At 45.7% G+C, this 14,118-nt stretch overlaps 1 protein-coding gene across 2 annotated transcripts in view; it reads left to right on the top strand.

Moving 5' to 3' along the window:
- The window catches only part of ESYT1 (extended synaptotagmin 1), a 141,122-nt gene extending 131,433 nt beyond the window's left edge, over positions 1–9,689 (top strand). For both annotated transcript variants that reach the window (XM_033937188.1, XM_033937187.1), the window contains exon 31: positions 7,372–9,689. In XM_033937188.1, coding sequence (XP_033793079.1) covers positions 7,372–7,405 — 34 coding nt within the window. In that variant the 3' untranslated portion in view covers positions 7,406–9,689. The remainder of the gene's footprint in view (positions 1–7,371) is intronic.
- Positions 9,690–14,118: the final 4,429 nt, after the last annotated feature.

The raw sequence follows: 14,118 nt of genomic DNA, 5'->3' as shown, positions 1-14,118 counted from the left end.
TCGCCGACCTAAATCTCTACCAGACCTCTGAGTCCGATGTTTCACCGGGGGTGGCAGAGGCAATTTTCATTCCTCTTGGAAATTCCACCAATTCTCTTCTGGTTCCTCTTCCCAGAGACCCTTCCAAGGGTCCAGACAGAGATTTTCAGAGTCGCACGGTGGCTCAGCCACCAAAAAGCAGCAACAACGCCAGGTTGAAGGCCAGGCTTTCTCACATTGGTTGGAGTCTGTCAGCTTTCTGGAGAGAATGGGAACAGATCTCATCAGACTGCTGGGTCCTGGACATTTTTTGGGAGGGGCACAAGGTCAAGTTTTCTTGCCCCCCTCCAAATCTGTTTCTCAATTTCCCAGCCACAAGGCCAGAAAAGGAGGCCAGGGTCCAAGTGATGGTACAATGGCTCTTGGACATTCATGTAACACACTAATATCACTAAAGATAGGGTAATGCTAGATTGAGTTTATCTCTGCTAAACTTCTATCAGAGACTATGGATCTCAAGTGCCCGCGGCTATTTGCCGTTAAAACCAGTCTTGGCTAATAGCCTATATGCAGGCTATCATCGGTCCAACTGTCTCTTTTTTATTTTTTAATTGTTTATTTTTTTTTTTGTTTTATTTGTCTCTATAGACTTCTTTTAAGGCAATATTCATATAAATAGTACTTCTTTAAATATATAAATGTCCAAATACTCTTTCGCCCCTTATATTTTATATAAGACTTTTGCTTATAAGTAGTACCAAGAGCTAAGAACCAAATATCTTCTAATAATAATAAACTACTACTTATTATGACAGGGGTTGCCGTACAGCATATTACAAAAAATTGGAACAATTGGGATCGGCTGAGTTACAATTTTTGGTGGAATTCTCTGTGCCACATCTTTAAAATGGAGCGTGCAATAGCCATTTAACAGGGGCATTTTAAGAAATTTAGGGATGTTTGGGAGCCATTAACAAAATATTGTAAAGAATGAATATTACTTTTTCCCTTTGAACATAAAAGTCCAAGATGGGGGGGAGGGGGAGATAATTTTTGTTTTCTTATGATGGAAGATAATTGTTGGGTATTTGGGGGGAGGGATATTTGATCTGAGTTAGTCTCTGATAGAATATTAAGTGATCTTAAAGTGTAAAATTATTTTATCCTTTATTACACTTATTGAAAGTTTTAAAAATGAATAAAGAATTAAAAATAAAAAAGAATTCTACACAGCCCACCCCGTGCAGACTTCTAATTCGCTTGTTACTGCCTCGGACATTGCTGGTGTCCGTCACAGGTCTTCTTTTCCTGTCAATTGGATGAGTATTAAAAAAAAAAGATATTACAGCTATCCTTTTTTTTTCCTTTGGGGGTCTTATAGGATAGTACTTGCTGCACATAACAGGTTGGTTCCTAGACACCCTTACATTCAAGTTCATGCTAATTATTATTAATCATTGTTCTTTTGTCATGATTTACAGAGCAGAACAGAAATATATTTTGTCTTAGGGAAGTTCCCTGAGCCCCTCCTTCTCTTTTTTTCTGTTTCAGTGAAGTTTGATTGCTTTAGTCCTAACTGAAGAGGGTGCTATTCTCCACTGATGAAGGGGAGTAGTAGAGAGATTTGAGTGACACTCTTCTGCAAAGTTTGTGACTATAGGACAACAGCTTCAGTGCAGAATCCTGAGGGGCATTTTCAATAGGACATATAAGTCTAAGGTTGGACGTTTTGGGAAGTACGTCCACAAACCCAGGAGAAAAAATGTCCATTTTCAAAGTTGCTAGGCGTCTAGCTTTTATTCTTGAAAATGACCTAGGTATAAGTTTTGTTCCTTATGACGTCTACCTTTTTTGGCCATTTTCAAAAATAAAAACGTCCATGTGAAAAACGCACAAAAGCAAGTTTTGTAGACGTACCCAACTACCTTGACTGCAAAGAAATCCCCATCAGCTGAGCCGGTTTCGGGAATTCCTGCTGACTAAGCTGAAGGGGATTCCCCCTGCCAGGATCAGCTGGAGCCCTACACCCCTTCCCCTGATCCCCCCTAACATCCCTCCCCCACATCCCCCAACATTCCTGTCCCCCATCACCCGACACCACCTGACATCAGGCAATACCTCCCACATCACACAACACCACCTGACATCAGACAACACTCCCCACATCACACGACACCACCCGACATCAGGCAACACTCCCCACACGTCACCCGACATCCTGTACCTTCCGCTGCAAAATCCGCAGGAAAGAAGCCCACTCCCTCCTGCCTACAGGGCCATGTGCTGCAAATTACGGGCCTTCCCCCTCCCAATGCATCTTGGGATGCAGTGGGAGGGACCTAAGGCACTGATTGTCTCAAAATGGTGATTCGGAGCCTATCATTGCCTTAGGCCCCTCCCACTGCATCCCAAAATGCATTGGGAGGGGGAAGGCCCATCATTTGCAGCATGCAGCCCTGTAGGCAGGAGATGAGGGGGCTTCTCTCCTGCCGATTTTGCAGTGGAAAGTACAGGATATCGGGTGATGTGGGGGTTGTGTTGCCTGATATTGGTTGGTGATGGGTGATGTGGTGAGGGTGTTGTCAGAAGTCAGGTGGTGTTGGGTGATGTGGGGAGATGTTGCTTGATGTTGGGGGTGTGGGGTGATGGGGGAATGTTGGGGAGCGGTCATGAGGGTTCAGGGATGTCAGAGGAGGGATGTAGGGCCCTGCAGCTCAGCTGATCCTGGCAGGGGGAATCCCCATCTCTGAATCCGGTTCAGCTGATGGTGATTCCTCTGCCGCGATCAGCTGATGGCAAGCCCTCAATGTGCTGTTATTTCCCCCTATTTCTGCGTGGTGGGAGAGGGTCAGTGACCACTGAGGGAGTAAGGGGGGGATCATGCTTTAATCCCTCCAGTGGTCAGCTTGGGCAGCTTTGGGGCACAGACGCAACTAAAATAGGTCTAACTGCCGGCGTCTAAGTTCCCTCTAGGAAAGCTTTGATTATCACTGCAGTACGTCTAGGTTTAAGCCCGCCCAATTCCTACTACTACTATGAATTATTTCAATAGCACTACCAGACGCACGCAGTAGTGTTGCCCGATTCAGGAAAAAAAATTTTTAATTCGATTCAGCATATTGAATCGAATTTTCGATTCGATTCAATTTGATTTTCCTGCCCAATGGGTGTATTTTTTCAAACATCCTGGTGGGTTTATTTTATAGCTTCTTCACCCCCTTTGCCTTCTCCTAACCACACTGGCAATGTGGTGTAAACAAAATAAACAAACAAAAAAGACTTTTCCTCTTTCTGTTAAATCCTAGCTCACGTTTGCGATCTAACACCAGCTCTGGCAGGATACACGTTTCAAATCTGACATATTGTAATCACAAAACAGAAAATAAAATGATTTTTTCTACCTTTTGCTGTCTGGTCATTATTCAAATAATGTTGGTCCCAGGCTCTGGTTATCTTCTGATAACTCGCTTCTTTCTTCTTTCTCCATGCTAACCATCCATCTTCCATCTGTGTCCTCCCCTTCCATTTCTATTCCTTTCCCCTGGTCTAGCATCTGTCTCCTTCCCCCCATGCCTTGACATCTATCCCTCCATGGTCTAGTATCGCCTTTCCTTTCCCTCCCTCCCTCCCATGGTCTTGGCATTTCTCTTTCCTCTCCTCTCCCTTCCTGGTCTTCCTTCTCCCTCCTTCCCTCTCTCTCCCCAATTGGGTGCAGCAGCAGCATTTCTCTTCCCCCTTCCCCTCTCACTCTCCTCCTCCACTGCTCTTCCCCCTCCCCATCCACTCTCCTCCTCCACTGCTCTCCCATCAGTCCTGCTGCAGCTTTTCCTCTTCCATTTTAAGTTCAGCAGCACTCTCCTCTGTTCCCAATCCAGCAGCAGCTCTCTCTCTCACCTCCCTCCACCACTCAGCTCCAACAGTACCTCTCCCTCCCCTCCTCTCTACTTCTGTTTCCCCCACCAACTAGCTGCAGAACCTCTCCTTTCCACCCCCAGGGCAAGCGGCACCTCTCCTCTCCGACTAGCAGGGCTCCTCTCCCTTCCCTTTCCCTCCCCTCTGACTAGAAGCAGTACCTTACCCACTCACCTCGCAGGTCTAGCAGCACCACTCCCTCCTCTCCTTGCCTCCTATCAGTACCCCTCCCTCTTGTCTCCCAGGTCCATCGGCACCATGCCTCCCTCCCGATTAACAGGCTCTCATCGGCTCTCACCGGCTTGTGGATTCCCTGGAGTTCTGAAGTTCTGTGTTTGACTCCGGCTAAAGAAAGTGAAAAAGAAAAAAAACCCTGAAAAACCAGGCGATTTTTCAAACCCTCCCAGTAACACTAGCCTGGATTAGCAGCTGCACCACTCTCTCCTTCTGTAGCTTTAGTGAGTCAATTCCCTTCTGCAGCTTCAGGGCCTCTGCTAGGCCGTCCCGCCTCCAAAGAAGAAGGAAGTTGCATCATCGGAGGCGAGTCGGCCTAGCAGAGGCCCTGAGGCTGCAGAAGGGAATTGACTCACTAAAGCTACGGAAGGAGAGAGCGATGCAGCTGCTAATCCAGGCTAGTGTTATTGGGAGGGTTTGAAAAATTGCCTGGTTTTTCAGGGTCTTTTTTCTTTTTCACTTTCTTTGGCCGGAGTCAAACACAGAACTTCAGGCTGTGCAGAGTCAGGCCGGGGAATCCACAAGCCAGTGAGAGGTTTTTAAAAAAAAACATTTTGAGTGGCGGCGGCGGCAACAGCAGGATTCGTGACCATGATGACAGCCAGGCATGGGGAGGAGGGTTGGGCCCCCGAATCGGAGAGGCTGATTCTTTAAAAATACACATCGATTCGAATCGATTCACCCAAAGTGAATCGGTGAATCGATTCGAATCAGAAATTGGGCAGCACTAGCACACAGCACTGCACAGAGTCACAAAGAAGAAGAAAACAGTCCCTGCTCTAAAGAGCTTACACTCTAAACAGCCAAGACAAACAAACAGGATACAGTTAAGGGGAATGGTTAATCAGCTAGCTGGGTTGGAGGGCAGAGAAGTAGGGTTAAGGATTGAAGGCTATATGAAAAAGGTGGGTTTTCAATCTGCTTTTAAACACGGGAAGGGAAGGGGATTGATGGACAAACTGGAGTAATTTATTCCAGGCATAATAAACCATATCACATCTCCCAGTACGCCCCTTTGAGCTCTGGACTAGAGAATGACATGGGGAAAAAATTTGTCCCCATCTCCGCCCTGTCCCCGTGAGCTCGCCCCCGTCACCGTCCCGTCCCCGTGAGTTCGGTTTCAGTCATCGTCCCGTTCCCGCAAACCTAGAGAGAAGATTGTTCTTTAAGTAGAAGGAGTTAACCAAAGTGGATGGGATTGGGGAAGGGAGGTGATGAGGTAAGGAGAAAAGGCAGGGGAGATTGATAGGGAAGAGTCAAAAGGGGATAGCGATTCAAATATTCTTAATCTAGCCTTTTCCCCAGCGTCATCTCCCCACTCTCTCTTCCCCAGCATCTTCTCCCTACTCTCTCTTCCCCATTTCCCAGCATCTTCTCCCTACTCTCTCTTCCCCATTTCCCAGCATCTTCTCCCCAATCTCTCTTCCCAATATCCCAGCATCTTCTCCTCACTCTCTCTTCCCCATTTCCCAGCGTCTTCTCCCTACACTGTCTTCCCCATTTCCCAGCGACTTCTCCTCTCCATCCCCCCCAGCACCCTTCGCGTGGTCCAGCAGCTTCCTCCCGCTGGCTGGCCATGCATCTCCCTCCCTCCCCTCCCTTCTTTTGTGGCAATTTCTTTAAGGCTATGCATTGTATTGCAGCCAGAGCCTTGAAGTCGCGTCACGTTGGCTGCTGGAAAAGTCTCCGATGCAACCAAAAACAGGAAGTTGCGTCAGAGGACACTTTTCCAGCAGCCACATACGACGTGACTTCAAGGCTCCGGCTGCAATACAATGCATAGCCTTATAGAAATCGCCATGAAGAGAAGGTAAGGGGAATGGAGGGAGGGTGATGCATGGCTGGCGGTTCACTGCACGTGCTCACTCCTTTAACTGCAGAGACAAAACCATTCACAGCTCCACGGGGCGGTGAATGGCCTTGTCCCTGTACTTGCGGTGACCATTTTTTTTTGTCACCGTTTTGGCAGGTAACAACCACCATGTCATTCTCTACTCTGGACACACAGCAGCTTAGAAGTGCTGCTGCATAGCCAGAAAGTTGGTTTTGATTATCGACACTTGGACATCCCTGCTATTAGGACATCCAAGTGCTGACTTAATAATAATAATAACAGTTTATATACCGCAGGACCATGAAGTTCTATGCGGTTTACAATGATTAAAAATGCTACAAATTGAATAGAACTAACAAAGTTAAAAATTAGTGACTAACAGCTCTAGAGATCAGTTATTGTGGAATAAGATTGTACAAATCAGCTACCTAAATACTTCAGGAACAGGCAGGTTTCTGGATGTTTTAAAGTTTTGATTATGCCCCCCTATGTCTTCTAAGAGAAAGAAGAGTCCAAGGTAAGAACCTAATCTTCCATTTCTGCTGATCATTTTTCTGTGTTTTCAGTGTGATTCACTCTCTCACTAGTTCACTGTTTGTGACTTATTTATTGTTATTAATTCTGCACAGTTGATTTTGCACACTAGGGACGCCCGATGATGGTGTGCAGGCGGGGTGATTCACCTCCGTCTTTGTAGTGGAAGCGCTGGAGTTTGTTCTCCCGTCGCTAATAACCTCACACTGAGAGCGTCCCTACTCCTCAATTGACATTTGGTATTTGTGTGGTTTGGTCTGTTAGTAGTGATTAGCTGATAGACACACTCATAGAGTCCTTACTGACATCTTTTGCCTTCTTTTTTGTATCTTTTTAAGATCATTTTTTCTGAAGCATCCAAGCACCCTTCTAGCTTTTCCTAGTGCCTTTTCTATATCTTTTGTCACCTTATCACAGCAAAAGGGGAAACCTAGGTCTTAATCGGGAATCTCAAATTATTATCATCCCCTGGATTCATCATAGATTTCTAGAAGAAACTGTATGGTGAAATTCTGGATATAACATTAAGCCACAGGTGACAGGCACAAGCTGTGTCTGGTGCAGGATTTGAGGATACCAGACCAAACTATGTTACAGCAGTTAGCATATCTGCGTTTAAAAAAGGTTTGGACAAGTTCCATGAAGAAAAGTGTGAAGGGTGGTGTCAGGTTGTCTGCTGTTGAGATAGACATGGGGGAAACCACTGCTTGTCCCTGCGGTCGTAGCATGGAGTCTTGCTACTCTTGGGTTTCTGCCTGGTACTTGTGACCTGGATTGGCCACTGGATTGGATACTGGGCTAGATGGACCATTGGTTTGACCCAGCTTGGCTATTCTTATGTTCTAACTAATCATTGCTTTCTTTTTTTGTCTTTGCAGGTTTGAGCTGAAAGATAGCAAGGGTGGTGACTAATTGCTCTGGCTCCTCCCCTCTCTGCTGTGCTGTGCTGGGGGTGCAAAAAGGGGCTCTGATAACTGAGATGATCTCAGGGGCTCCCTTTCCCCCCAACTTTCCAGGATCCACCCTGTCGCATTAGCGCTTTTTCAGGTTGTGTGCTACCCAAATGCCTGATCATGCTACGCCTTAATGGAAAAGCTAGAGAGCAAATTTGATTGCTCAGACAGCCAGATGCAAGAGGGGCCCTCAGAACTGTTTTTACCCTGCAGCAGGACTCAGACTGTTCAACCCTCCCCTTGCTGCATTTTATTGACCAAAGAACCCTTTTTTCTGGCCACTGCAGAACCCTGTGGGGTTGATAGGGGCAAGGGTGAAGGAGGTGTGTGTGTGTGCTTGCACACTTGTAATGGTTGTTTGTAAGAGATGGGTAGTATCTGGGTGTGGCTGTCAGAGGGTGTTTGTGAAAGAGTTATGTGTGTGCACACGCACACTTGTAATAGTTGTGTGAAAGATGTGCAGTGTCTGGGTGTGACTGTCAGGGTGTTTGTATAAGAGGTGTGTGTGTACGTGCACGCACGCTTGTAATGGTTGTGTGTAAAAGATGTGCAGTGTCTGGGTGTGGCTGTCAGAGGGTGTGTGTAAGTGTATGTGTACACGCAAGCTTGTAATGGTTGTGTGTAAGAGATGTGCAGTGTCTGGGTGCGGCTGTCAGAGGGTGTGTGTGTAAGTGTGTGTGTACACGCAAGCTTGTAATGGTTGTGTGTAAGAGATGTGCAGTGTCTGGGTGTGGCTGTCAGAGGGTGGGTGTATAAGTGTGTGTATACACGCAAGCTTGTAATGGTTGTGTGTAAGAGATGTGCAGTGTCTGGGTGTGGCTGTCAGAGGGTGTGTGTAAGTGTGTGTGTACACGCAAGCTTGTAATGGTTGTGTGTAAGAGATGTGCAGTGTCTGGGTGTGACTGTCAGGGTGTTTGTGTAAGAGGTGTGTGTGTACGTGCACACAAGCTTGTAATGGTTGTGTGTAAGAGATATGCAGTGTCTGGGTGTGGCTGTCAGAGGGTGTGTGTAAGTGTGTGTGTTCATGCAAGCTTGTAATGGTTGTGTGTAAGAGATGTGCAGTGTCTGGGTGTGGCTGTCAGAGGGTGTGTGTGTACACGCAAGCTTGTAATGGTTGTGTGTAAGAGATGTGCAGTGTCTGGGTGTGGCTGTCAGAGGGTGTGTGTGTGTTTAGGGTGCCCTGTGCCTCTTAAAAAAAACTGCACACCTGTGAACAATCGTGCAGCTTGAACAGTGAGGATGCTGTTCCTAGATCCTGCTTGCTTCCTCATCTGTTCTTCCTCATAGCAAAGGCTGAAGGTTCCCTTGCAGTTGTGTGAGAGTTCCTGCATCTGCCGCTTCTCCCTAGCTAGAGAATGGTAAAGTTGCAGCTGTACCAAAGACACCCATGCCACGACCACCCACGCTGACTCCCTCAACAGGACAATCGTCTCTCAGTTTAGCTGAAAGCCTACCACAATTCTCTTTTGGGTTTGTTGTTTTTTTTTGCAATTGGGTTTGTTTTTTTAAGTGTTTTATGTATCTGGATGTGCCTTTTTTTTATAAACCCCTTGATTTTAAACCCTTATTCCTCACTCACCGATTCATAAGAAAACTGCCTCCTCTTTGCACCGCCAGAGTCACTGGAAGGTTTTTTCCCTCTTCCAGCCCTCGTATTTTATTGCCTGATCAAGCTACTCGCCAGTACTCTCAAGTACACACATCCAGAATAGCACTTTCATATATATTACGGCCCTGTAAGTCAAGAAAATATAAACGCCCCACCTAAGAACTGGAAAGCAGGTGTCCTGTTTATTATATGGGACAGCCAGAGGCGATTTCAGCTGGTGTCTTTTAGAGGATCACTTGGCCGGAATTCGGCTACAGCCTGATTTTAAATATAGCGAAGGAAGTTCTAGGGCTGTACTCAGAAGGAAAATAAGAAAAACGCTACGGGAAGTAATGTGGTCCCAATGCCCTGAGGCCTCTGTACACTGGCACACATGCAGGAGCAGAAGGCTGGGAGGGGAAAAAAATGTCAGATGTACTGTAGGTTCCAGGGATTTTTTTTTCTGTTTGCTATTGTGCTCAGGAAAAGGTCTTTAAGCCTCAGAAAAGACTATCTGTGTCAGACGCCAGCAATGTTCTGGCGTATGGTTTTGTCCTATATGCATACATGTACTCTGACTTCTCTGCTGGAATAAAGCTGTATACACCAGATGCTCTCAGTAATAAAAGCTGCCGTGGGTCTATTAATCAACAAAGTGTCATGTCTTTATACCCAAAGAAAGGCACAGACCCCTTCACATTGTACTTGGTGACAGAATGCCATATGTGTTTTGGGGAGCTTGGCACTAGAGAATGACACGGTGAGAAAATTTATCACCGTTCCCGTCCCCGCGGATAACCGCGGGAAACCATCTTCATGTCATGCTTTAAGGAGAGAGGGAAGAATCAAAGTATGAATGGCCACAATCACTGACCCGCAAGCTTTGCTTTGAAGAATTCTGATGTAGAAGGATTGAGATTGAAATAGACACTAGAAAATGGCATGGGATTATTTCCCGCGGTTATCCGCGGGGACGGGAACGGTGATGAATTTTCTCACCGTGTCATTCTCTACTTGGCACACTCCTCCTGCTGCTGCTTTGGGCTTCTAGATCAGGCAGAACTGACCTTTGTTGGCCTATGGCACCGTCCACCTTCATGGCATTTGCAGCTACCTTGGAATTTTACCTGTTTTCATATGACCCCTCCCCCTACCCAGCCATTGTAATGATGCTCCATGACCAGGTACCACTCACCAGCCACCACAACTCCCTCCCAAAACCAACACCCACATATCCTGAGTTTGGCAAAGCAGCATCCACTTCTAAATACCTCTGTGACTTACAAGGACATTAAGAAGCTACAGATTGGGTTGGGGAGATCAGGGAAGTTGATCACTGTCTTGAGTTCACTTCACACCAAACACTTCCTCAGAGTTTGGCAAAGCAGCATCCACTTCTAAACATCTTTGCGTGACTCATGTTATGGAGTCCTTCCTCTTTCCTCTTTAAAGCTGCAAATGCCAGTGACATTTTGAAGGTTGCAAATGAAGTATTTTGAGGATTTTATTCACTGCTAACTCCCTTCCCGACCAGTTTCTGTTAGGCTCCAGTACCTTCTGCTGGCAGGACATCTATCCTTGTTTCTATTCATCCATACCATTATCTTCATTTGTATCTTATAAGCCTCAAATCTTTTATTTTTTTTTTTAAAACACTGGCCACTGCAGCTGAATCAGATATTAATCATGTCATGTCTTGATTGTTTGGATTGTAAGCTCATTCTAGCAGGGACTATCTCCTTTGTGACTCTATACAGCACTGCGTATGTCTGGTAGCAATTTAGTATTAGTAATGTCATACAAGTTCTTCTAGTCTGCCTTTACCTATCTATCTTGTCCAGGAATTACAAAAGCCATTGAAAAAAAACCCTATACTTTTATAACTAGTCCTAAATAAATTAATTGTCCTGAAACAGGAAAGATTTTTAAAAGCTTTCTAAACCAAAAATAATGTCCACTGAAGCACATTCTTGAAGGAACTTGTAGAGAATGACATGGGGACAAATTTTTCCCCATCCCGTCCCCATGAGTTTTGTCACTGTCCTTGTTCCGGCCTCATTCCTGTAAGCTCTGCCTTAACCGCACAAGCCTCAAACACTTATTATTTTAAAGTGTTTGAGGTTTGTGCAGATGAGGATGGGGTTTGCAGGAATGGGGCAGAGACAGGAAAATAACTCGCAGAAACAGGACAGGAAAATGAGTTCCCGCGGGGACAGGGAAAATTTTGTCCCCTTGTCATTCTCTAGAAGGAAGCTTGATTCTAGAATTTAGCCAAGTGGTTTTTTGTTATCCTGATAGAGGCCAGCACAGAATATCCAGATTCAGCAGTAATCGCTGGCACAATCCGGAACACAGCAATGTTCAGCCTGCTATTCGCATCGCTAACTGGTTAAAGCTAGGACAGCTTTTTTGCTACCCTCCCCCGTCCTTATCTGTATAGTTTTGCAATTAGAGGACTGAATATTGCCACTAACTGGATAACTCTGGGGACTGCCTTGACTCTACCTATGATCCACCCTGGTGCTATCTGGATAGTGTCAGGGCAGTCTGCAGTGATTTTTCAGATAGAGATATTGAAAATCAAGGGATGGACCTAGTCAGTGTCACTTATCTAGATACCAACTAGAGAATGACACGGGGACAAATTTTTCCTCGTCCCCGCGGGAACTTATTTTCCTGTCCCGGTGAGTTCTTTCCCTTTCCCTGCAAGCTCCATCCTCATCTGCAGAAACCTCAAACACTTTAAAATCATAAGTGTTCGAGGCTTGTGCAGTTAAGGCAGGGCTTACAGGAATGGGACAGGGGCAGGGACAGCAACAAAACTTGCGAGGACAGGGAAATTGAGTTCCTGCGGGGACAAATTTGTCCTCGTGTCATTCTCTAATACCAACCCCTACTACCTTGGAATATTAGGACTTGTGAATTCCAAGATTTATTACAAATGTAAGGAGTGGATCAGTACTGATCCCCTTAACATTATTATACTGCTGTCAGTCCTATTAAATACAGGCAGCACTGTGCATAATGGTAAAATGCTATAATTAAAGGCATTTAAATGAGCTAAATGATTGTATAATTAGCATGGCTTGACTCCTCATTTGTAGCATTCATTTTTTGGCAACTTTGCAGCCTATGAGACCAAACATGGTAGGATCATTTTGGAAGCTGGAGAAAGAAACACAAGTCATTTCACGTCATATTGAAACATTTCGATAAGCAGCCAAACAAGCCTACCCCTGCCTCACTTCTTCCAGATCACATGACCCATTATCTCAGCAGCTCAATAGGCAACTAAAAGCAAGAGCAATGCTCCAACATTTTCCGTCCTCCATTCAGAAAGTAGCAGAAAGATGGTAGCTTCAGGAAGTTACTTGGCTAAAATCCAAAAGATGTAAAAAAAATCATCCAAAGATCAAGATAGCGCACTGAGCGAGAGATAGGCAACACAGCTGCTGTCTTAGGGCTCCTTTTACGAAGCTGCGTTAGTGGTTTAATGGGCGTAATAGCGTGCACTATTTTGCCGGCTGCACTAGCTGCTACCGCCTCCTCTTGAGAAGGCGGTAGTTTTTCGGCTAGCGCAGGGGTTAGCACGCGCTAAAAAGGTGCGTGCAATAAAGCCACTAATGCGGCTTTGTAAAAGGAGCCCCTAGTGTCACAGAAACATGAATTAAAAAAGAGAGAGGTGCATTTGTTGATTCTAGAGCTAGAGAGACTGCAGAGTGTTCAGTCTAGTCAGAAAACAAAGGAACCCTAACAGAAAGGGAAGAAAGAGGCAAGCAGTCATTCATCTCTTACCAGAACTTATAATTTTTAAAGTACTACCAAGTATATAAAATGCAATACAGGTGCATAAAGGGGCAGATTCTGTATAGGACGCCAGTCTCAGCAACCGTCTAAGAAGCAGCTAATTATTGCACACCAGTGTCCTATAAATAATTGTGTCTGTCTGTAAAAACAAACGCCTTATCCCCCGTGCCGGTTACAGAATCATGCCTGCCTGATCGAGGGATCCCTTGCCATCAGCTGATCGCAGCAAGAGAATCCCCAATCAACTGAACAGTCAGGCCTCCGGGGAGTCCTTCTAGCTCAGCTGATCGGGAGAAAATACCCCTGCTCTGAGTAGCTGCAGCAGGGGACCCCCCAAAAGAACCCCTGAAATTGACAGAAAGGATGCCCACTCCTGCTGCTGGCCCGCAATCCCCCGACCCCCCCCCCAGCACCATTGGCAGGAGGGATGCCCTCTCCTTCCTGCCACCATCCCCCAAGTAGCCTACCCCCACCCCCCAGAACTCCCCCACAACTGGTGACACCCCTCCCCCCCCTGAAACTTCTAGACCCATACCCCTAAGACCACTGCAACTCCCCTCCCGTACCTTTAATGAAGAAAGGCCAGCTGGAGGGATGCTTACTCCCTCTGCCATGTGTATTTTATGATGTGTGTATATTGGTGGTTATACAAACCTTATACATCTGAAGAATAAGATTTTCAATCTCAAATTTGTTAAATTCCATTCTTCCACTGGCTTATATTTGGAACATTTCCTATATGTCACTACAGGTATAGACCATGTTTCTCCTGAATTATACCCTTCTCAAATCCTAGCATAAATAAAACAAGAAAACTGGAACGCTCTTCTGGAGTCTGTCATAGGAGAAAACACCCTCCAGGGATTCAAGACAAAGTTAGACAAGTTCCTGCTGAACGCACACAGGTAGGGCTAGTTTCAGGGCATTGGTCTTTGACCGAAGGGCCGCCACATGAGCGGACTGCTGGGCACGATTGACCACTGGTCTGTACCAGCAGCGGCAATTCTTATGTTCTTATAACACTAAAAACCACCTCATTTTCCCAGATATAAGGTTTGTATAACTAATCTAATCCTTAGGTTTGTATACCGCATCATCTCCACGTTCGTAGAGCTCGATGCGGTTTACAGTAGGAGAAATAGGAAGGAACTACAACAGAGGGTTAGAGGTAGAAGTGTGAAGAAAATTTAGAGGACTTGGGATGCCATGATATAAGAGTTTCCTTGATTCCTAAGTTGGAGGGAGACTTACATTTTTTGAGAAAAGCCAGGTTTTCA

This window comes from Geotrypetes seraphini, chromosome 3 (assembly GCF_902459505.1).
Source record: "Geotrypetes seraphini chromosome 3, aGeoSer1.1, whole genome shotgun sequence".
Classification (NCBI taxonomy): Eukaryota; Metazoa; Chordata; class Amphibia; order Gymnophiona; family Dermophiidae; genus Geotrypetes; species Geotrypetes seraphini.
This window is presented reverse-complemented; position numbering and strand designations above follow the sequence as displayed.